Below are 24,931 nucleotides of genomic sequence, written 5' to 3' on the forward strand. Positions count from 1 at the left end.
TTTTGAGCCGAAAGTCTTTCGGAAACAGATTCTCTATCTCTTACACATTACACTTCCCAAACCCCACTAGGCTGCTGTTGTTGTATTATTTTAGTCATATATAATAATTAAAGATATAAAGTGTCTATCTGACTATTGATAATAGCAACTTTAAAAACAACTCCTATATAAATTGGAACATATAAAGTAGTAGCTATCTACTTGTAGTAAAGCTAATAATATCTTGTACGTAACGCCTCTTATTAGTAGTTGTTTGTCTGCCACGTGTCAATCCATGATGTAATGTCCGATAATATTTAAGGAGACCAATAGCCATCTCACTTCTCTTACACACACACACACACACACCGAAAAGAAGCAAGAAAAAATGGAAGTAATAAAGTATACATTCATAGAAGTAAATGGACTGAAACTTCACGTAGCTGAAATTGGAAGTAAATCTTCTCAAGCTGTTGTATTCTTACATGGATTTCCTGAAATAGGGTATTCTTGGAGGTACCAAATGATACCTATGGCTAAAGCTGGTTTTAGAGCCATTACTTTTGATTACAGAGGTTATGGTTTCTCTGAACAGCCAAAAGAAACAGAAAAAACAACATTCTTGGATTTTGACAATGACCTCCTTGGACTCCTCGATGCTCTTAGCATTCCAAAGGTACCATCTTTTTCTGAGACCTTTGGTTAAGGGCACAATTTTTTCTGATTACAAGTTACAACTATGAAAGATCTTGCTTTTACTTTTCTATGTGTTTAAGTCAACTCTAGAGTAAATTTCTTTTAATAGAGTGGATCCAGTCTGTCGAAATTTATTAAATATGTATAAATTATTAATTTAGAACTCAATAACAAAAAATACGAATCCATAAACTTCAAATCCGCTCTGCATCTTTGTCATTGCGCATTTTCTTGGATTCTGCTAATTAGATGTAGAGCAATGGGTTTGACTTAGAAAAAAGGCATTGAAACCAATGTTCCAGCATACACCTAATCCACCCCGCCAAATTGAGTTCGAGACATCTGGTTAAGGGAAACTTTATTTTTTGTTCAACTAAGAAAGATCTTGTTTTTACTTTTCTCTGTGTTAAAAGTCAACTCTAGAGTAAATTTCTTTTAATATAACAGATCTAGACTGTGTTTAGCTGCAACAAACACTCAGGCCCTTCAAATCTGTTAATGGGAGAAAGAGATAGAAAGGGTTTTTTTGGGGGGGTTGGGGTGGGGGGGGTGCGGCTTTGTGAGGTCAATGTTAACAGGTTAAAAGAAAATTAAAAAAATGAGGAAATTTAGGGGTATTAGATAGTGCTTGAAGAGGATGAAGGTGCCCTCACTGTAAAAGATCTTTTATGGACCAAAAGATGAAATGCTGAACTTCCTCTCCTAACCTATCTTTGCTACTCGTACCGGCCCCAAATATTAGTTGTTTTGGCGAACTAAAATTATCTCAAAATATTTGATGATTTAGAAATACAAGAAGTCATTTATTTACCTTATTGTTTCAATTAGTGGAGTGTTAACTAAATGAGACATTTAAGGATAGATAAGGATAGTTTAGACATAAATTCTTACGGTTGTTTATCTGTAATGCGATATGTTAGCATCAAACAATATTTAAGCAGTTAAAACTACACTATGGACGAGTTCGCCTAGAAATAAAATTTGACATGGTAATTATTCCAATAAAAATTTTCAGTTAGCACTAACCAAGATAGTGAACTTCTAGTGGTTTTTATGTATATTTATTATACTAGTGGTCTGAGATGAGCTTAAATAGAGCAATTTGGTCAATGAGGATTCATATAGCCAACGACAACTTGCTTGATATTGAGCCGTAATAGTTGTTATATGACCAATACTGCAAGGAATATTACTGTGTAAAGTGCACAACTCCAGCGCATCACCCTCTCTATCACCGTCACTAATGTATGTGCACATTTATGTAGGTTTTTCTAGTTGGTAAAGATTTTGGAGCTTTTGTTATTTCCTTATTTGTCATTCTGCATGAGGAGAGGGTCTCTGGATTTGTTACCATGGGGGTGCCGTTTATGCTCCCAGGTCCATCCGACTACGACAAATACCTTAGCGAAGGCTTCTATATCTCAAGATGGAGGGTATTGTTTTTTCTTTTATGATATTGTGCTTCTTTCAAAATAACTTATTTTAGCTAGCTGCCTCCGATATCTATTTGAGAATCTGTTTTACCAGGAACCTGGGCGAGCTGAAGCTGATTTTGGTCGATTTGATGCTAAAACAGTTGTAAGGAAAATCTACATCCTCTTCTCTAGAAGTGAAATACCAATGGCTGACGAAAATCAGGAAATCTTGGATTTGGTTGAACCAAGCACTCCTCTGCCCTATTGGTTCAGTGAAAAAGATCTGGCAATCTATGGTGCAAAATACGAGAAATCTGGATTCCGAACTGCTTTGCAGGTTCCTTATAGGTAACAAATTGCTTTTATTCCTATGACTTGGTAGGATCTAGAGTCAGTGAGTTCAGTATAAGGTGATCTTATTATTAAGTATCCATTTTAAAATTTCTGCGTAGTGAACACATTGTTTGACCAAAAACGAGTTCAGTCGCACAACTCACTCTAGATCCACCTCTAAACTAAAACTGATAACTGGGTTAGTATCTGTACATGTTTGATGAGTTTTTAAACAGAAGTACAGCAAAAGCTACTGAGTTCCGAGTTCCGCCGAACCCATACTCGGGCTTCTAGCTTCGCCTCTAAATGACATGCCACAATTACAACTGGATCCATGAAATTGACAATAGGAGATGTTCAGTTGTCACAAATATTATTGTTTTATGCAAATTGTTCTCGCAGCTTGTACTAGGTAGATAATGGCAGGGGAAGTCACAGCAGATTCAACTTTGGGATTCATTACTAATTGGTTAGCTATTAAACAATTCACTGATATTTTCTTAATTTGGTTTAGTATGAACTTCTTTTTGGCTATAGGGCGATGGGCGAACAACCGAACCTAACTGCAGATCCAAAAATTCAAGTTCCAGCACTGCTGCTAATGGGCGAGAAGGATTACGTCCTCAAATTTCCAGGAATCGAAGACTACACCAGGAGCGAAAAACTGAAAAGTTTCGTTCCAAATTTGGAGATAATCTTTATGCCCGAAGGAACTCATTTCGTTCAAGAACAAATGCCTGATGAGGTTAATCAACTTCTCCTCAACTTTCTTCACAGCAACAGTTAATCGTAAAACCTTCAATGAAGATTTCTCGAAATGCATTTTACGATTTGGTTGTTGATCTCTATTAGTTTGGACTATTAACTGGTCATATTATCATAGTTCTGTTTGTCTATGTGATAAATGTATGAGGCCAAGAAACCATTGTGTAATGATATCTGCATTTTTAGCCTATGTTGATGCCCGATCTCTCCAACATGCCGCTGCACCCGTGTCGGATCCTTTAAAAATGCTACTTTTGGAGAATCTGACATGCACCCGGCAATATTTTCGGAGAGTCCGAGTAACATAGCTTTTAGCAGTATGTAATTTGGAATTCTGGTAGAAATTTTGAAGTGTAATGAATGGCTTGAAATTGATATATTATAGCAGGGATATCTATGTTGAACTGAGTTGTCTTAAATTTTCTTGGCTTAAAATAGTATTTGGAGTATTTTAAATTATGCAAACTAATTTATGAACAGAACGGGAACATTATGCTTTTAATCTATATCTATCTATATTATATTAAAAGCACGAAGGCCCTTAGTGAAATGTCGTTCGTTTTTTTTACTTTTTAAAAATACACTTTACATTGGATAAAATCAAAATCAAAATCCTAATATTTAGGAGTTCTAAATAAAAAAAGTTAGTGTTTGATATCTTCTCCCAAGGATATAAAATATTAAGACACTAAAAGAATACAAAAAAGTAGGAGAAAAGTTTCTTTTCCAACAAGGAGATTCCAGGATGTATTTTTTTAGAAGCTTAGTTGTTAAATCTATTTGTGTCTATTCTTAAAATTTAATACGGCATTAGGTTTTAAAATAGTAATTATTGTTGGAGAAAACATGTAGATGCTTTGTTGTTAAATCTGTTTGTTTCTATTCTTAAAATTTAATACGATATTAGGTTTTAAAATAGTAATTATTGTTGGATAATTACATGAATTATTAATTTATGATAAAAAATTAATTACCATAATTAATCTACAGAAGTACCTAAATTATTAATTTTTTGGTAAAAAAGAAACTAATATTATTACTAAGAAATTTTATTACATAACTTAACTTTACAAAATAGGAATTAGTTACAAAATTCATCTTATATAACTAATAAGATATTCTTATAACATGTTACTAATTCTATCACGGAATATGAATTTTTATTATATAGCTACATAGTTGGTCCATCACTATTTTATTTTATTTTTTGAAGTTGACATGTATGTAATAAGTACCTAGACGATCATTTTGATACAAAATTAAAACAAAAAAGGGATACATAATAGAACATTGATCTTTCAAGATTATCTTGGTTGTTTTCATGCTTAGCCAGGTCATTCGCTACTTTTGACTAAATAGGATCAATATTCGTCATTTTCAAGAGCTTATATATTTTAAAATTTTATTTTCAAGATTTTATATGTTTTTTTTTAATTTTATACACATCGATATAGGGTACACGCACATCGCGCGTATCCTAAAACTGGCTATATTAAAAGCACGAAACCCCTTAGCGAAATATCGTTCGCTTTTTTTACCCTTTAAAATTATATTTTATACTAGACAAAGTAGTCATTTAATTATTTTTCTATATTTAGGACTTAGAAATTCATTAAAATTTGGTTATTAAATCTTTTCTTATTTAAATTATGTACCTAGAATTTAGGATTTTAGAACCAATTATAATTTTATATTAACTAAATCATTTAAAAAGTCAACTATTTGAGATGTTAGTACAAAAATTGAATACGTCTTTTTGCAACAGTTCTATATAGCAATTTTTTTTTAATATTTATGAATAACTTTTTTGAACAACAATTTTACTTACACTTAATATTTTCAATAAATTACATTAGTACTCTGATTATGTGGTAAATTCATGTGAGACTAAAACTACTAAATATGTAGGCAAATTCTACTTCTTTTTTCAATTTTTTTCTTCTTCATTCAATCTATATTATTATAAAAGCACAAAACTTTAAAACTAAATTGATCGACCTTTTTATCATTTAAAAATAAATGTTATATCGGATAAACTTATCCTTTGATTAGTATTTCCTAATATTTAGGACATTAAAACTAACTAATGGTTTGAATATTATATCTTTCATTATTTGAAATATATACAAACTCCTAATATTTAGGAATTTATCCTACCAAAATAAGTTATGTAAGTCGAGTAAAATTATTTTCACAATAAATTGTAATTTTAAAATTATTTCTTCCGGAACAATAATAATTCAGGTGACATTAGAAGTTTTTCACTTTGAGATACCAGAAACTCCAGTTGCAAGTCAATTGTAGAAGAAAAAGACAAATATTTAAAGCAAATTGTGTAGAAATCATACTCAAGAGCTCATGATTATTTTCAGAATGCTAATATCTATTACCGACTCAAGTGATTCTTTTTAAAGAAAATTTTGATAGAATTTTCGTAGTTTGTTCTACTATCGATAAATCCATTTAGCATATAGCTATTGCATGTAACAAGCAAATATTAAAGTAGGGATATGTGGCTGACTGATATTATCTATCACTACTGAGATATTATCTATCACTACAAATAAGAGTATTTATATCAACATGTATAATCTCCTTATTAAGATAATGAAAAGAACCTAAATCTATCCCTAAAGAATGTCCAAATAACAAAGTATATGAGGACTTTCGTATATTCAATTTGAGAATTAAGGATTAATGTTCATTATTGTTGTATGAACTCATTTTTTTATTTAATTTTTATTTAGTAAAAATGAAATATTTACGTAATTTTTATAAAATTTATATTCATTAATACGAGATACACGCGCAACACGCGTACTATAAGACTAGTAGAAAAAATAAATAGGGGAGTATATATCAAGAATATGGTAATATATACTCCATTTGTTTCAATTTATGTGAACATGTTTGATTGAGCACAGAGTTTAAGAAAAAGTGAAGATTTTTTGAATTTGTGGTCCTAAACAAATCAAAAAGGGGTGCAGAGTATTTGTGTGGTTATAAAAGCTTCTCATTAAGGGTGGAATTGGAAGTTTAAGCTAAATTATTTTAAAATTTAGAAAAGGATTATTCTTTTATGAACGGACCAAAAAAGAAACAAGTTCAGATTAATTGAGAGAATATTATTTTGAGTATAAAAGCTTGATACATGTTTACTTTAGACTTTATGGGTTTAGGTCTCTTTTCACTTTTCCATTCCTTAGTATTTAAGTGATCAGAACTTGCACCAACTATAGGATTCTCCCAATTTTGTTAGTAAATTCCTTTTGTTTTTTCCTTTTCTTATTAATAATTATGAGCTAGATTTATGTTGGAGAAAACTTTAGAAGGCTAGAAAATGATGGAAGGGGGACTAATTAGTTAATGAATTCCGGCACCCAAGTGTAGCCTAATGGCCAATTACGTGGGTAGAGATATATAAAAAAACATTAGGTTAGTTCATCTTATCTTTTTAAGTTTTTGTGAATATAATTACCCGATATTTGTCCTGGTGGAAGGGGTAGGTATTCCGTGAAATTAGTCGAGGTACGCACAAACTGACCCAAACATCACCGTTATAAAAAAAAAATTAGTTATGAACTCCTTGTGGATAAGAATAACATCTTGTTTGGATGGTTGTTACCCATTGTATTGTATCATATTGTTACTTTAAATACGATGTTTGTTTTGATTGTTACTTAAATTTTATTGTATCGTATCGTTAAATCCGTCGTTACATAACGACTAAATGTGTCACTTTATGTAACGACCGATTTGGTGTGGTCGCGTCGTTACCTTGTCTTTTTCTCTCAATCTCACCCTTCATTATTATTAAATAATTTTATTTTATCATTTACCCTACCTTTTTATATAATAATTTTACCATGTATCATATTTTTTCTTTATAATATTGCAAGTTTATTCTTCATATTGATGGTGCGTGATATCCTGAAACGATGGCAAAAGATACAATTTATCCAAATATTATATTTATACGATACGCTACATTATGAAACGATACGTAACAATCATCCAAACAAGCTGTAAGCGGAAAAAGGGATGGATTGAGGAGAAAGAAAGAGAAAACATGATAGGGAGAAAAAGTTTAAAGTTGTTTGGTTGAAGAATTGGAGAAAGTGAAGAAAACCAAGTCTTAACCTTGTAAACATAAAGTTTGTGGGCTAAGAAGAAAATGTTTCCCTTTATTTTTTCTTTTTGAGTTTGTATATTCCATACCATACGAGGGATAGTTATTTGAACTCTTCTTTTATCTTTTCTTTGCTGATTTATAAAGAAAGTACATGGAATTGGACTTTTTTTTTGGAAAATTTCTAAGGGAATCCCAATCGATCCCGGTCTTCTGTGGGAAACCGCGCACCCAACCAATTCAGCCAACATATTAGTAATATATTTATATAGTAATTTGAATAACTTCATTCTTCCTTTTATCTTATTTTCTTTCCTTTCAAATTTCATTTTTTCACAATTTTTTCGACTAAACAAAAAGGACATATAGAAAAAATCTGATTCTTGTCAACACATTTCAATTCTTCTCTGTGACTTGTAAACCTTGAAATTTGGAGTTAAAGGTAAAATTAATTTGTTGGAGCATCAATGCATAGAGCACAGACTTCATAATATTGTTTTAAACACCCAATAATTTAAACTACAAATGGATTTTAAAAAGTGCGAAAAGAAATATTAAAGGGACTAATGGTGTAAGTAGGAAATGATCTCAAGACTCTTAACACCGGCCAAATATTAAAAATGTTGGATTTGACTTTTAATAGTCTGTTTTATTTTTATTACTCTATACTTACCATAGCAATCCGGAAATTACTATTACTTATAAATCGCATTTAATACAACTTATAAATCGCGTTCAGTGACTGTTACTTATAAATCGTATTTTGGCTTTGCAAATGTGTTTATTCCTGTTCTCCGTCAATATAATAGTCTGCCTATATTTTTATTGCAGAACATTCAAATATTTCACATAAGAAAATAGTACAGAAAGTTTGGCCAGTGTTAAGAATATTGACCTCATTTCCTACTTACATCATTAGTCCCTTTACTATTTCTTTATCCACCTTTTTAAAATCCATATTTTCAAATTTTTGGGTGTTTAAAACAATATTATGAAGTGAAGTCTGTGCTCTATGCATTGATGCTCTAACCTAATTTGTTCACTCTGGAAATCCTACTCTATATTAACTATAACAATCCCAAAATTACTAATCTCAAAATTAAAAATTATACCAAACATGAAATAATACAATCTCATATTTTATCCTGATGGAAACACAATCAGTAAGACTAACGTCATGTTTGGATGGTTGTTAGATATCGTTTCATAATGTATTGTATTATATTATATAATACTGTATTGTTTTGTTGAATACAATATTTGGATAGATTGTATTGTTTGCTATCGTTTTATGACGTCACACCCCAATAATTTGAAGAAAAAACTTGTAATATCACAAAGAAAAAGTAGGGTACGAGCTAGAATTATTATATAAAAATGTAGGATAAAAGATAAATTAAGATTATTTAATAAGGCTCGCATCTTGTGTCTTGTGCGATAGGAATGTGCCACCAAGACTTAAGGGTAAGTTCTACAGAGTGGTAGTTAGACCGACTATGTTATATGGAGCCGAGTGTTGGCCAGTCAAGAAATCTCATGTCCAGAAGATGAGAGTAGTAGAAATAAGGATGTTAAGATAGATGTGTGGGGCATACCAGGAAAGACAAGATCAGAAATGAAGTTATTAGGGACAAGGTGGGTGTGGCTCATGTGAAAGACAAGTTGCAGGAATCGAGGCTGAGATGATTCGGGTATGTAAAGAGGAGAGGCTCTAATGCCCCGATCAGGAGGTATGAGAGGTTGATCGTGGTGGGTCAGAGGAGGGGTAGAGGGGAGGCCTAAGAAGTACCGGGGATAGGTGATTAGGCAGGATATAACACTACTTCAGTTTACCGAGGACATGACCCTCGACAGAAAAGTGTGGAGGTCTAGAATTAAGGTTGTGAGTTGACAAGTAATCGAGAGTTTCTCCTTGTCCTACTAGTAGTATTAGCACTAGTTTTATATTTTCCTATTCCTAATTTCTTGTTACTACACGATACGTCATAATTAGTTATTACCAGTAGTTGGCACTAGTCTTGATCTTGGTTATTACATGTTTTGCCATTTGCTTCTCGTGCCTTTTACCTTGTTGTTGCTATTAATTGATTATTGCTTCTTTTCACTGTTCTTGAGCCGAGGGTCTATCGGAAACAACATAAGGTCTGTGCACACGTTAACCTCTCCAGACCCCACTTGTGAAATTTCATAGGGTGTTATTGTTGTTGTTGTTGTTAATAGTAAGGACAAGATAAGAAGAGAAAAAATAAGATAATGACACGACCACACGATACGTCATATTTACCCTCCCCAGACCCCACTTGTGAAATTTCACAAGTTGTGTTATAATTGTTGTTGTTAATAATAAGGAAGGACAAGATAAGAAAAGAAAAATAACGACACGACCATGCCAAATTGGTCATTACATAAAGTAACATTTTTTAGCGATACATAACGATGAATTTAATAATATAATATAATAAAATCTAAATTATAATAAAGATAAATATTGTATTTAAAATAATAATACGATACAATGTAATAGGTAACAACCGGTAAAACAAGCTGTAAAATTTTTCAAATCATTTAAAACCCCAAAATTGAAAACAGAAAACATTTTCTAACAGTGTAAACACAGTAATATCACTTTCTTTGTTACTTTCTTTTTTTTCAAGCAGTAAAGTATATAAAAAGGCAAAGATCCAAATACAACAGAAAAAGAAACACATAAATAAGAAGAGATCCAAATAATGGCTTCGTTTGATTCATTCAACATGGACGGCAGCTATGAGGAAGCTACAGTGGATCAGGTCGATCCCTACGGGTTCGGGTCGAATCCGTACCCGAACCAATCATCAACTCCTTTCGACGACACCTCCTCCGATGTTCCGATCTCCAACGGAAATAGTGGGGCCCACGATCTCGGCGATGGAATATTCAGCTCCGATGGACCGGTACTTCCTCCTCCTACTGAAATGCGTGAGGAAGGCTTTGCCTTACGCGATTGGCGAAGGTTAGCTTTCCTTTTTTACTTCGCGTTCCAATTTATGTGGCCATGTTTGATTTGACGCAGAGCTTTAAAAAAAAAAATAGACTTTTAGAATTTTTGGTCCAAAATAATCCATAAATATCTCGCTATAGAGGGCGAGCCAGGATTTGAAGGTTATGTGTTCTAAACTTTCCATCGAATTGATAACTCGTCCTTGTTAATGAGTTTGTAATTGAATGTTTATACATATATATTTAATGGTTTCTATTTTAAAGTTAAATTGTTCTAAATATAGAAATGTGACATTATTATGGTGCAGACTAAATAGGAAAGAGTCATGTAAATTGGGACTCGGGGATTTACTATAGCTACTTCTTGATTAAAAGGTCAGAAGCAGATCCAAGATTTGAACTTTATTGTTTCGAGTTCGGGATTCTACCATAATTCATTTGATTTAATGGGTTTAAATCAAATATTTGTACTTATTTGATGAATTTTTTAACACATATAAGGGGTTGAGCCAAAGTTATTGGCCGTACCTAGTTATTGCCCGTACCTGTAACTCAACTCGCCCCCATATGCAGTTAGAATTTGCTTTTGTTGATTTGGATTGTGTTCTGCATATGCTTTCCTTAGATATAAATGGTATTGTTTGATCTGTTGCTTTTTGGTAATGTTAGAACTGACAAGAATATCAATAAGATAGGCTTTATTTTTCCGTTTTAGATATCTGGAGTGAGCTTAGTTGGCAAGTTTAAGTTGCTTGGACTAATCAGTTGCCAAAATTGTGACTTGATTCACCACTTTCTTTAATTATTTCTTTTGTGGGAGGTTTGCAGATCTGTTTTTGGATACTAGTAGATCTTCTAGTTTATTACTTTTTCTTCCGTTTCTGTTGACATTTTTATGGGGGTAAAGCTCTTCATTATGATATCCGGGCAGAAAAAAAAAAGCATGGTAATGGAAAAAATTTGTTATCTTTTACATAGAGAATATACATGAAATACCAACAAAAAAAGTAAGACCTGGTAGATAGAAAATCTCCTTGACTATATCCATTGAATTGTCCTTGTTAGTATTTCATGGATCTCTATGAAAACTCTAGTTGTTTTTGAGTTTTGCTGTGGTTGAAGATAAAGTGTAAGAGCACAATGCTGTTACTTTGAGCATATCTTTTAATGTTATTGTTCTGTAGTTCTTAGAGTGAATGCAGTAATATTCATTGTGATCTGATCCCTTTTTTTAAGCTAGGAAATGATGGTTATACATCAATTTAAATGAAAGAAGTTTCTAAAGTGGTGCAAGTTTTGGTCTTCATAACTGTTAGTTAGATTTGGAGATCTTGTTTACTTAATTATATTGCTAGCAAGAAACCTTGCAGTGGATAGAATTTTTTTTTTAAATTTAGATTATATGAAGTGTTTATATGCTGTGGTGAAAAATCGGAGGGAAGAAATATGATGGTTGGTGTGAAGAATAAACAAAGTGAAAGCTGTATGAATTTTGAACTTTTCCCTCCTACCACTTCAAATCTTCAGAAGGCTTCCATACGCTGATTGGACTGGCTGAGTTAGAAGTACGCCTTTTATGGCATGAGATCCTAGGCTAACTTCATATACAAAACTAAGTAAAACTTGTGCAAGGTACATTCATGATGCTTTTAAGTAACACTAATTAGGTAATGTTTGTTAGAAGGTGTTAAGAGATATAAAAAATCCCACATTGATTGTATAAAGGGTTTTATAATGGTTTTCGACTACTCAATCCGTTATCTTAAGGTTGGCTTGGATTGTCTAGATTCTTTCACAAGCCAAACTTGGGTAAGTGTTTTTACCCGGTCATAAGTACATCCTCTCGTTACATTTGGCTTAATAATTTAGTTTTTCTATCTATTTGGATTTCTTCCGTCAACTTAGCTTATTGAGCCACTAACTTAGCTCTTTAGGATACTTCTTAACCTATGAGCCTACCGTTGCAACTCCAGGTCCACTCTTCGGTTTTTTCTTTTTTTTCTTTTTTTCTTTTAGATCAGTAAACAAGAGATACTATTAATATAATAAAACCAGACACCAAGAAGGTGATTGGTATGTACAAGAATGGGCAGTCCTTAATGCAAAAAAAAAAAAGGGGGGGGGGGGTGGGGAACGCCTCTATATGAAAGATCCTACTCCTGAAACGAGCTAATGAATTCTATATCCTGTCTTTTCATATACGTCCTGAAAATTGCACCAAAAGTCTAGCATACACAAACATCTATGTTTCATCTCCTGTACAGTGATTGCTTTGCCCTCAAAACAGCTAGAGTTCCTTTTTTTTCCAGAGTACCCAACATACACAAGCGGGGATAGTTTTCCAGATTTCCTTCAGAGACTTGTTTCTTCCTTTGCGACCCCAACCAAGCAGTAGATCCTTCAGAGAGTTTGGTATGACCCATTTCAATTCGAACATGCTAGGAACAGATCTCATAGTCGTTCAGCAATGCAAAAATAGATGACTACCATTCTCTTCTTCTTTGTTGCAAAAGTAGCATCTGTTACACATTGCAAAACCTCTTCTTAAAATATAAGCGTGTCAAAGTCCAAAAACCCAAATCCAAAAACAAAAAAAAGCTTAATTCCATGTGTCAACCGGAGCATCAGGTTATACGTAGAGAAGGGTATTAAGGATGCGATATGTCAACATCAGTTGTATGGGAGCTTTCGAAAGGGTTTATAATGGTTAGGACTTACTCCACTTATTCTCTTAAGATTGCGGATTGAAGACTCAAATATGTTTGCAATGCTTGACAGCTTGAGGTATTATTCTTCTTCTAAAATTGATTTACTGAGAATAGGAATACATAGTGAAAGAACTTTAGAAAATCTCAAATGTGCTAATTAGGAAAAAGTTTTTAATCTTATTTGGAGATAAGCTTATAGGTTGCAACCTCAACTTTGGGATATAGAACAACTATTCCCACTCCATGTTCTGGGTGTTTCATCAACTTATTCATCTTGGGAATAATTGGTTATGCAAAAGCCTCTTCTCTTTTTGATCTTTCAGACTAATTTAAAAGGAAATAAGAAGGAAAAGTACGGGTGAACAGTGATGTTGATGTGATAAGTATCCGAGTCCATTGGTGGTGTTGGCTGGATTTAAATCAGTTTTTCATTTTCCTATTCAGAGAAAAGTTCATATTTGTTGTGAAAATAGTAATGGTTCTCGAGTAATACTTTCCTTCTGTAGATTCCTTACAGTTTGTGTGGGGATGCAGGCAAAACGCTATCCGTCTTGAGGAGAATGAGAACAGGGAAAAAGAAATCAGAAACCAAATTGTTGAGGAAGGTGAAGAGTTTAAGAAAGCATTCTATGAGAAAAGAAAGGTCAATATTGAGACCAATAAGACCAATAACCGAGACAAAGAGAACGTACGTCTTTTGGGAATTGCGTTAGATCCACAATACTCATCTTACAAAATTGCCTGTTTCTCTAAATTTGACTTCTTATTTCCCCTTCTTCTTCTTTTTCTTGTGGCAGTTGTACTCAATTAATCAAGAAAAGTTCCATAAAGAAGCTGACAAACAGTATTGGAAAGCCATAGCGGAGCTCATTCCTAATGAGGTTCCGAATATTGAAAAGAAGGGACGGAAGAAGGATCAAGAGAAGAAGCCATCCATCGCAGTCGTCCAAGGGCCCAAACCTGGAAAACCTACCGATCTTTCAAGGATGCGACACATCTTGGTGAAGCTTAAGCACAACCCACCACCTCATATGTTGCCACCACCTCCTGCACCTGCCAAGGATGGCAAAGCCGGGAAGGACGGAAAAGATGCAAAGGGTGGGAAAGATGTCAAGAACACTAAAGGTGCAGCAGCTGATGGAACAGCATCGGCTGCTGGTGATGCACCTGTTGTTAGTGATTCAAGTGTTACTCCTCAGATATCAGAAGAACCTGCTGCTGTGAATGATCAAAATGCAACCTAATTTTTATCCGATTGTATAATGTGTTGTGTGTTTCCCTCTGCAAATTTCTTTCTTGGTCATGATTTTTTTGACACTAGATATTCTGTCCTTTTCTTACATCCCATTGGTTCGAGGTAGCTGCAGCTGCATTTTGTTTTTCTGAATATCAGAATCTTTTATTGTATTATTGGAGTCCAGACGATTTTCATGTTCATAAGGAAGCGCTCTCTCTCTCTCTCATGTTATCTTTTATCTATCTTTAATTTTTCTTGTGGGTTTTTTTATTTTTCTGCTTTCTGTTGCTATCTATTGTCTCTTTTCGTACTCTTAAGCCAAGGGTCTATTGGAAAACAACCTCTCTACCCCTCGGGATAAGGTTTGCGTACACAATACCCTCTCAAAACCCAAACCCACTTGTGACATTTCGCTGGATTGTTGTTGTTGCTGTTGTAATTTTTCTTTCCTTTTGTGTCCGTCTCAGTCTATGAAGAAGTAGCTTCTTCACTATATATGCCGCTGTTGACACAAATCGTATTTCGCAGGTACCATGGTGTTTGTTAACACGAAGTAACGTATTTTGAAAAGCTTACTTTGACATTGGTAAGGAATTGGTATAACTAACATCAAAAGTTGGAGCATTTGAAACGTGGATCCCTCACTGGGCACACTTATATAAGTTTGCATGCAAAGGAATTGAGCCTTCTTCTTTTTTTCTTTTTAAATTTATTTTCTTTCCAGCGCAGTGATTAGAACAAGAATCCAAATAAAATACAAAGACGAGAAATACAGCAGAAAAGGTAAAAGAAATTTTAAAAATTAAATATTATACATTATGACTTGTCTCGTATGGGAACCCTTAGAGCAAAGGTAAAGTTGTCTCTGTGTGACCTATAGGTCACGGGTTCAAGCCGTGAAAGCAGCCACTAACCCTTGCATTAGGGTATGTTGTCTACATCACACCCCTTGGAGTGCGGTGGTTCTCCGGACCCTGCGTGAATGCGAGATTCCTTGTGCACCCGGCTGCCCTTTTTACAATAAGACTTGTCTGATCAATCTAGTAGATAGAAATTTTAAAAATTAAATATTATACAATATGACCTCTCTCGGAAGGGAACCCTTGGAGCAACGGTAAAATTGTCTCTGTGTGACCTATAGGTCACGGGTTCAAGCCGTGAAAGCAGCCACTAACCCTTGCATTAGGGTAGACTTTCTACATCACACCCCTTGGGATGCGGTGGTTCTCCGGACCATGCGTTAATGCGGGATTTCTTGTGCACCCGACTGCCCTTTTTAAAATAAGACTTGTCTGATCAATCTAGTAGATACAAGAGACTGTTAGGCTGTTAGCCTCCAAACCATGTTCACTCTCAGTAAAAGGAAAAAAAGAAAGAAAGTGTTGGACAACGTAGATTGACGAAAAAGTGAACTACTTTAGGGATAAAACCAAATAATTAGAAAAATAGAGAATATGATTTATTGAAATAATTTCTTCCTAATTTTCTTTATACTAACGAAATTCCCTATGGTTTCTGCCCCAGCTCCAATTGGTGCACATATTTGAAACTCCGAGGAGTATAGGCGTGCCCTCTACTCTCTTCCCAACTTAAATATCAGGCTTTGTTCGTGAAAGGGTCAAACTCATGATGTGTGCCAACCCCCACATAATGTGCCGCATCCTTATCATTGAACCAAAACCCCGCTGGCAATAATTTCTTCCTATATTCCTCATTTCCTCTTCTTAAGTAAACTAAAGCGGTCAACTCATTCTCGATGAAAAGTTCAAGTGTCATTCACTATTGATAAATTGATTATCTAGGGATCACCTGAGTGATTGTAAGGGGGACAGAACTCATTTGATAACTTGTACTGCTTTCAGATGACTTCAGCTTAGATTGCGTACCACTAACCCCGCCTGAATCTTGGAAAAATCCTGGTGGTGTGAGTTCTTTCTCATTTAGCTTGATGTTTCTTGTGAGCATTTCAAGAACCTGGCTCATCATTGGTCTTCGATTTGCATTTTCTTGTGTACAAAAGAGAGCTACTTTAATGTACTTGACGACTTCTTTTTCTGGAAAATCTCCCAGTTCTGGATCAACTAATTCCAAAAGCTTTTCCTCTTCATAGAGCTGCCAGGCCTGATGCAGTGAATTTCAAGTTTGTCATTAAATAAAGAAACTTTGGACAGTTAAAACAATGTTAGAATGTTGTATTTTCAAGAGTTGGTTTCATAGATTCACGAGAAGCCAAAAAGGGAAAGGAACAAATTATGTTTGCTATAATTACCTTGAAAGTTTCCTCACTATTTTAGCCTGAAAACTAGAAAAATCTCAACATATCTAGGTATATTTTTTCACATTTCTTGGTGTTGCTTGCCCATTGTTTATTTGAATGACTGGTCAATGATGCTCAAGAAAACTATATGGCTGCCTCCCGACTTTCAGTCTTTACGCTACTCCAGTTATGATGTTAGCAGTTTAATTTATTATGGAAGTATAAGCTAATCAAAGGGAGACATTGAGAAGCAAAAAGAAACAGATTCATACAAGAAAAATTAAATTCAGCAAATATTCATCTTTGAGACTTTGAAAATCGAAATGCCTCTCTGCAGCCTTCCTCAACAACACCACAGACCCACATTTGTGAACAATCACATGAAGGTACAGCACCTATCTGAGGCAACAATTTGGACTGTTGGACTTTAGATCCTCTGGCAGTTCCCAGAATAACATGAATCCTTCATACTCAGCACAATCTCTTATTGCTGTAAAGTAGCATCTTTTTATTTTTATTATTTTATGACAGATGCATCCCGGTCAGCTTGTGTTCACCTTGACTATTTCACCGGACACCTGCTACCTCCCACCAGCAAAGGTACCATATAACTCTGACCACCAAGGCTTAGGCAAATGGGAAGAAATCACTTTTTTTTTTTGGCTGGGATTTAAACCTGAGACCTCATGGTTCTCCTCCCAGTTTATTGACCATTGGGCCATGCCCTTGGGTAAGCAACATCTTTAACCAATGGGTACCTTCTTGGATCAGCTCAACTTTGTAATAGCACTTTCTAATTGTCTCTCTGCCATGATCCAAATTGGACGAAACAGGTTCAAATACACTTGTCTTGTTCATGCTTTTTCCCATGCTGAGAGCCCGTTTGGACATAAGAAATTTTTCCCTTTTTTTCAAAGAATTTTCACTTTTTTCCGAAATCAGCCATTGTTCATAAAATTTCCAATTTTCACTTGAAGATGCATTTTGAAATTTTTTCGAAATTTTGAAAAACTCCAAAAAGTTGTTTTTCAAAATTTTCACTCAGATTACTCAAAAAACTTAAAAAACAATCCAAAATTATATTCATGTCCAAACACAACTCTAATTTTCAAATACCATTTTCACGTGAACATTTTTTTCACTTTTTTTTGGAATTTTACAATTCTTATGTCCAAATGCCCACTGAATCTAAAAATCTCATCTTGCACATTTTTATTTGAGACTCTTTCAAGCAACTATGCCTTAGGTTGAAGTATATTAATTCTCTATATGCATTCCACTACTGGTAAATTAGAGGTTCTCTAAATCTCACACCTATCCTTATTCTAACATACAAATCTCTAATCAGACTAAAAGACAAAGACTACAAGACTAACTGGTAAACGATGGAACTAAAGTAAGTGTAAATTGTTTTATAAGGAACATAGTGTAAGAGTAATAACGACTAAACCTTAATTCAGACTAGTTTGTATTTGGCTATGTAAATACTTTGCTTGATAAACCGCATTGATATAGGTGAAAGTCCAACAACTGTTAACTTTGCACAACTCTGGGAGAAGGAAAAGAATAATCATTTACTCCTTAATCAGAGATTTTCACAAGACAACTTATTTACAGTAGAGGAGTAAAATGTGTCCGGATAGAGCATATCCATATGTCATTCACATAACCGTCCAAATTAGTTTGAGATTGAGGCACATTTAATTTATTGGTTGATATATACTTATCAGAGATGGATTCACCTCTATTCTCTACAGAATCACATCTTGATGTGCCTGGCAGTTTTCTTATTTCAAATAGCACTAATCAATATATGTAAATACTAGTTGCAAATGCAAGTAAACAAACCATGCAATAGACTGTTGATTTTATTGGGAAAATGAATGGTAGATCTAGAAAGAAATTAAGGAATTTAAAAATTCTACCCACCAATTCCAGGAGTAACTTCTGCCCTTGCCATGTACCGCTGCCACTGCTCCTGCCACTTACTGTTTCAAGTATTAGGACTCCAAAACTGTAAACATCAGCCTTGGATGTTAATTGACGGCCTATTACATATTCGGGTGCCAAATAGCCACTGCGTGGAAGAGAAAAAGGTACAGAAGTAAGAACACTGCTTTCAGTTACCCCATGGTACCATTTAAAATTTTAAAGCAGAACATCTGTTGGAGACCTATCTACACCATAACACAGAACATTCAAAACACTCTAGTTTGAGCCAGATGCTAGATAATCCGCTGCCTTTCTAGTAGACACAATGTGTACAATAATAGGGCAAACAATAGTGAATTCTCAGGAAAAATACACATATTTATCAGGCAAGGGTAGCAAGATGCTATGAAGAACGTGTACCCTTAATTCTTCTGCACTGGAAGAGGTACAATATAAGCAACACAGTTCAGACAAGCTAGTTCTTTAAAAAGGAGAATCCACTTAGATATGGCAATTGGAGAGGTACCGGTGAGTGTAAAAATGCCTTCTAAATTTTTTAACAGGTGTATCTAAAAGATTTTTAAAGACACCCAAATTCTACAATCCTCCACACTCACGCTCACCGTACTCACGGATGAATGGTGATTTCAAGTTTACTAGCTAATGCTCTACCCATGTGTATGTGCACCCTTCCTATTGACATCCACAATAATTTTGTTATCTACTTCTTGATTTACATCCACTAAGCTCATAGGTCAAACAGCACTTGATTACCAAATACGCCAACAAATACTGAGAGAAAATAAACAAGAACAATTGAGAGATACTGATAGGCAGTTGAAAGTAGAGAAACCAGGGGAAGAACCTTGAGTGGAAAATATATGTAAGCTATAATTGTATGGTAAACAAAGCTAATAATATTTAGTGTACTGTGGGAACAATAATGTTTATGTGAATGCCTAATCCAAAATTGCCACTCCTCGTGAAGTTCAAATTCTATCTTCCCCATATCAACCTCCAATTTTCCCGAAGTACTTTTCCCATCATGAAGGTACAGTAGAGCAGGGGCAAATAGTCCCTTGAACAGTGGAAATTGCCATCTCTAGACTCCATTCCGCAACCCTACCCCAGCTTCTATCCATAGGAAGTACTCCCTATACCTACACTTCTCACAAATCATATGTAATAAATTTTCTATCCTATAGCAGTTACAAGAATATTCATAGACAAAGACTCCAGATAGAAAAATGGCACACGTTGAAACCCCAAGGCAAATCTATATGATTGGGGACACTCGTATTGAGGCACTATCTTGCACTCCTTTCTTCACTTTAGCTACAACTGCAGCAGGTTATAGCATCCCACGGGAAGTATTAACTATACTAAATCTCTCTGTTCAACAAAGTCCAATTTCAAGTAATGGAAAACATTGAAGCTTCAACAATAAATTCAGAGGACATACGTAGTTCCTTTTATCTGTGTGGTGATATGAGTGATATTATCTGGAAAAAGCTTTGCAAGTCCAAAATCTCCAATTTTTGGCTTATAATCCTTATCAAGCAGTATGTTACTAGCTTTGATGTCCCTGTGCACTATATGCGGCACTAATTCTTCATGTAGATAAGCAAGACCTCTAGCGGTACCCAAGCAAATAGCAGCCCTTGTGTCCCACTCTAATTTAACATTCCTAGCGCTGGAACCTGCAAAGCAAGCACCATTTCCAGTAACCCGTTCATAAATGGTGAAGTATTTTTTTAAATTTCTAGCAAATTTACCAAACAGTGCTCGATCGAGGCTCCTATTTTCTACATATTCATAGACCAAGATCCGGTTACTTCCTTCAAGACAGCATCCAATCAACTCAACTAGATTGGGGTGTCTGACATCTGATATGGTTTCAATCTCTGTCAAAAACTCACGCAACCCCTGCCTTGATTCGGCAGAAAGTGTCTTCACAGCAACTTCTACTCCTCTTTTTAGAGTTCCCTACAAAGTTGCACTAAAATTAATAACCATTCAACTAACATGTGAATGCACCACAAGAGTTAAGTCCAAGGACCTTGTTATTCTCTAAAAGTCTTGATCTCATATTACATATATGCCAAAAACCATGAACCGAAACTTACAAGAGTAAAATGTTTACAAAGCATAACTGTCTTTAAGAGGCAGAAAATGTGAAAATCAAATAACATAATTACAAGTTTGTGATGCAAAATTTAAAGAATTGCAGATAATATATCTCTACCTATAATTAATAACACAAAGGTCTTATAGTTCCAGGCCTTCCAGCAATGTAATTCTGTAAATAGCCCCATGCAAATTACGAGCAAATGCAAGCTGTTCGTGTAATAAAGCTCGGGCATGAAAAGGAAGAGAAGTATTTATAGAATAGAGTTGAACCTTGTATACTGTCCCAAAACCTCCTCGCCCTATTTTGTTACTTTGATGGAAGTTGTTGGTTGCTATTCTTAATTCACTATATGAAAAATTCTTTGTCTTTGCAGTGGAGCAGCCTGACAGAAAGGAAATATTAGTGTGGACATGAAATTGAAGAACAAAAGGAAATGATTAAATTGTTGCAGAAAAAAGATGGATAGAAGGAAATTTTCAGCAACAAAATGTGATGCGTCAAGTCTTTGACCAAGAATAAAAGTTTCATGGTTGCCCCAAAAACTAAACTAGAAGGAACTTTTTCACCCTTCAACTGTGTCATCATTGATGCAGGGCTCTGTATAACTTCTCCCATATCACTTGGTATAGTGAACTTTTTTTATCATAAAAAGTACTCCCTTTGTTCCCGTTTATTGTGAACCTATTTCTTTTTTAGTCCGTTCCAAAAAGAATGAACCATTTCTAAATTTGGAAATAATTTAACTTAAACTTCCTACTATACTCTTAATGAGAGGCTTTTAGAGCCACATAAATGCTATAACATGTTTAAGACCACAAGTTTCAAAAGAATTATATCCATACAAATGTTATGGCATGTTTAAGACCACATGTTTCAAAAGTCTTCATTTTTTTCTTAAACTCCGTACCCAGTCAAACAAGTTCACATAAAGTGACATGGAGGGAGTAATAGTTGTGCCACTTGACTGACTGCCTCTTATCCTAACCACTTATAAGATGATTTTAGACAGATACCTGAGCAAGCTAGTGAGCAGGGAATACTCAAAGTTTCCCCTCTCGACCCTTATAATGCTATTCTATGATTAAACCTACCACATCAGTTCATGTTCGGCAACTACTCACTATTCAGATCCTGGAGCAAATTTGACCAGTTCTTAGTTCTAATTAGGAACAAGATGAAATCGTGTTTTTCTTTGAAATCCACCTCTGTGGGCCTTGTAAAGCATACCGTGTCCCAAGCCGGATAATAAATGAGAAGGGTTGTAGTCACCTAGCAACCAACGTAAAAATAGTCTAATTACAATGAATTCTCCACATTTTCAACCCTAGGATTGAAGTGTAGTTGATCAATTGACGTTTTCTTTTCTTTTGGGATCAAGGGCCAAGTACAAATTGGCCCCTTGGAGCAAACACAATCCAAACACCAACTGCTTCTAGAACATGTCATTATCTATATAGCAAGCATATTAATTATATTTATCAAGTACCAAAATATTCTTGTAGAAATCACTCCCTTCATTACACATCATGAATTTCTTCAAGTGGGAAGGAAATAAAGGCTGACTGACTTTTAATATTGCAACAAAATAAATTATGCTCAACGCTTGTTCAATCTGGTGCATAAATTACAGAAAGCATGTCAATTAGCTCAAAATAAGTAATGATAAGTGCACTGGAGGTGTTAAACAGCTTGTATCCACTAACATTGGGTGTAAGAGAATTTCAGAATAGCAAGTATACAAAGGCAGAAGCATTATAAACAATTTGATAACTAGAAAAAGGAAAGAGAAGAATGAATTGGAATTATCGACAGAATATTGCAACCACCATGATAAAATGACAATGCAACATCCAGACCAACCAGCTATGTAGGAGTATGAGGGTTAATGCTGAAGGCAATAAAGTTGCGAAAAATTCATCAAACGACTAAATAAATCATGCAACTGAGAAAAACTGATCAGCTAAAATCCAAGTTCCAACTATGTACTAACCTCCAGTGTGTGGTGTATCTCTATGAACATGATCAATACCCCTTTTCTGCCGCACAGTTGAGGCACCAAAGCAGCTGCAGTTCATTTCAATCCGTACTTTAGTAGGACAATCTTCTTACTTGACCGATAATGCCTCCTGACGTGTGAATTACATGTCAGCCTTCCCCAATTTTTCTGTGACAGATGAAAATGTGCACTGTTTTAGAGATATATTCAAATCAAAATGTTGTCAGTTCTTTTGCTTTAAAAAAACTGAGTAGGGGTATGGACCGGACCAAATGGAGCAGAATGGATATAGAATTCATATAACCAACACCAACTAGTTTGTAATTGAGGCGTACACCAATTTTAAAAGAAACACATCTTATAACCAAATGCTATGGCTCTGCTACTCAGGTAAACCATTGAAATTTACGCATTCTACAGTAAAAATATTAAGTTTTGTATTAAGTTTCTTTTGAATTAAGTATGAAGGAAACAATTAGCTAAAATTCAAAATTCCCGGTACCAACAAAAAAAATAAAAATAAAGTACATATATGCATATGCATCACATCCTACGAAAATGATTTATTAGTAAGATCGGTTTTGAACCCTAAAAAGATAAATAAATGCATCATGTATAAGTTTTTTTCATCTAAAAATAAATGAGCACGCCCTGTATTTAATATCTCCGCTTCAATTTATGTGAATCCATTTGACTGGGTACAAGATTTTTGAAACTTGTGGTTGTACACATGTCATTAACATAATTGTGACTAAATCTTTTGAAACTTGTGCTGTAAAATATGACATAACATTTGTGTGTTTGTAAAAGCTTCTCATTAAAGGTCATATTGAAATCCTAAAATTAAGAGTTTCCTTAATAGGAATGGTTTTATTCTTTTTGCGACTAAAAACAGAAATAGGTTCATATAAACAGAGGCACTAGCATATTTTAAAGTTTTCAAGTATTCTATGCAAATGTACCAAAAATCAAAATTCTTGACTAATCATATCACCATTCTGCAATTTGCTCTAAATTAAAACCTCTACCTCAGATTCAGCTTAATCACTTCAAACTCATCTGATCATAAGCTAATTAACTTATCTACTGTTGATCAACAAAGCCAGCAATTTTTAACAGGAGCGTGAAAAAAAAACAATATTCCCCAAAATCAGGAGAACAAATTGTAGCTAGCTCAATTCAAATCCTGAATAATAACTCAAAGTGTGGGTGTGGGTGTACGTGAGAGAGAGAGAGAGAGAGAGAAGAATCGTTAGGTACCTTAGAATTTGGAAAAAACAGAGCGAGTAGAAGAAGTAGAAGGAGGTGGACAAAATAGGCGCGTAGGTTATAAAGCTTGTTAGGTTCGGTATTTTAATTTAAAAATTACTCGGTTCAAAATTAATAGGATAAACACGTTCAAATCAAAGTTATTGGGTTCGGCCGACCGGTCACAACACTCCAACTCCGCAACTGATTGGAGATACGACAGGGGAAAACGACGTCGTGTGGAAATGAGACGAAGAAGAAGACTTATTATACCTTTGCTTTTCATACTGTAGTAGCATTTTCATTTGGTGAGGTTGAACTGTGAAAACGATGCTCAGTTCTACCTTTGCACAACTCCTCTTTGTTTTTGTTTTTTTTTATCTTCATTTTTTTTGTCAACAACAACCATTTTGAATATATAAAAATAATATTATGTCTAAATCTGATTAAGGGTGTTGATTTTTTCAGCATCTGAATTTATTTATTTTATTCTTTAGTTAAAAATCAGTACATCCATCCCAATTTATTTAAAAATACTTTTTCTTTCTCAATTTAACTGTTATATTTTATTTTTCAGTCTGTCTGAAAAAAAATTATTTATCTTAATGAGAAAATAATCACATAAGTATTTATGGTTTGTTTTAGACCACAAGTTTTAAAAGTCTTTTTTTTCTTTCTGAAATTCTGCACAATTGTATAGGGTAAAATCGATTCATATCAAATACTTGAATTAGAATGACATGTGGAACCGGAGACAGACGGAAGACGAAGCAAGTGGAAATCAAAATCGAGTACAACAATTTCGGTTGGCACCAGACAGTCCCCGAAGGGAACATTGTTAACAAGGGCAAACAAATATTTGTCACCCGATGACATTCAATGAAGAATATTCCTCAGTATTAAATACACAATCCGTTACAGAGAATTTTGGCATTCATAGCATGCTGTTATATATTCATCAATGACACCCATTATTGTCATTTAAGAGGGGATTGATGCTAGGACCTTGTTCCCTAGGTATAGTTATAAATAGTGACTTCAACAGCCATTGTAACACACAGCAATTCTGATAAACTTATGCTACACATTATTCTAAGCTAAATAATAATTTATTTTCTGTCTATCA

The 24,931-nt window shown here is 34.4% G+C and overlaps 3 protein-coding genes across 6 annotated transcripts; 2 read left to right on the forward strand and 1 right to left on the reverse strand.

Annotated features, from left to right (window-relative positions):
- The first annotated feature begins 320 nt into the window (after positions 1–320).
- Positions 321–3,567, forward strand: LOC107818909 (epoxide hydrolase 2). The gene is made up of 4 exons (XM_016644984.2): positions 321–655; positions 1,941–2,108; positions 2,203–2,438; positions 2,961–3,567. The coding sequence occupies exons 1-4, from the start codon at positions 368–370 to the stop codon at positions 3,208–3,210; spliced, it is 942 nt and encodes a 313-aa protein (XP_016500470.2). The 5' UTR covers positions 321–367; the 3' UTR covers positions 3,211–3,567.
- A 6,437-nt stretch (positions 3,568–10,004) lies between these two features.
- On the forward strand, positions 10,005–14,467 carry LOC107818908 (clathrin light chain 1). Its single transcript, XM_016644982.2, has 3 exons — positions 10,005–10,309; positions 13,539–13,692; positions 13,802–14,467. Exons 1-3 carry the CDS (start codon positions 10,047–10,049, stop codon positions 14,246–14,248), a joined length of 864 nt encoding a protein of 287 aa, XP_016500468.1. The 5' UTR covers positions 10,005–10,046; the 3' UTR covers positions 14,249–14,467.
- Positions 14,468–15,611: 1,144 nt separating this feature from the next.
- LOC107818906 (cold-responsive protein kinase 1) lies at positions 15,612–24,099 on the reverse strand. 4 transcript variants are annotated; one of them, XM_016644981.2, is made up of 7 exons: positions 24,079–24,099; positions 22,552–22,725; positions 20,831–20,943; positions 20,206–20,416; positions 19,893–20,130; positions 18,428–18,575; positions 15,612–16,362 (listed from the first exon to the last, which is right to left on the reverse strand). In XM_016644981.2, the coding sequence occupies exons 2-7, from the start codon at positions 22,634–22,636 to the stop codon at positions 16,036–16,038; spliced, it is 1,122 nt and encodes a 373-aa protein (XP_016500467.2). In that variant the 5' UTR covers positions 22,637–22,725; positions 24,079–24,099; the 3' UTR covers positions 15,612–16,035. The 4 variants fall into 4 exon arrangements, with proteins under 4 accessions (XP_016500467.2, XP_016500465.2, XP_016500466.2 ...); XM_016644979.2 differs by lacking the exon at positions 24,079–24,099 and adding an exon at positions 23,818–23,972; XM_016644980.2 differs by lacking the exon at positions 24,079–24,099 and adding an exon at positions 23,586–23,836.
- Positions 24,100–24,931: the final 832 nt, after the last annotated feature.

Source organism: Nicotiana tabacum, chromosome 14, assembly GCF_000715075.1.
Source record: "Nicotiana tabacum cultivar K326 chromosome 14, ASM71507v2, whole genome shotgun sequence".
NCBI classification, from domain to species: domain Eukaryota; kingdom Viridiplantae; phylum Streptophyta; class Magnoliopsida; order Solanales; family Solanaceae; genus Nicotiana; species Nicotiana tabacum.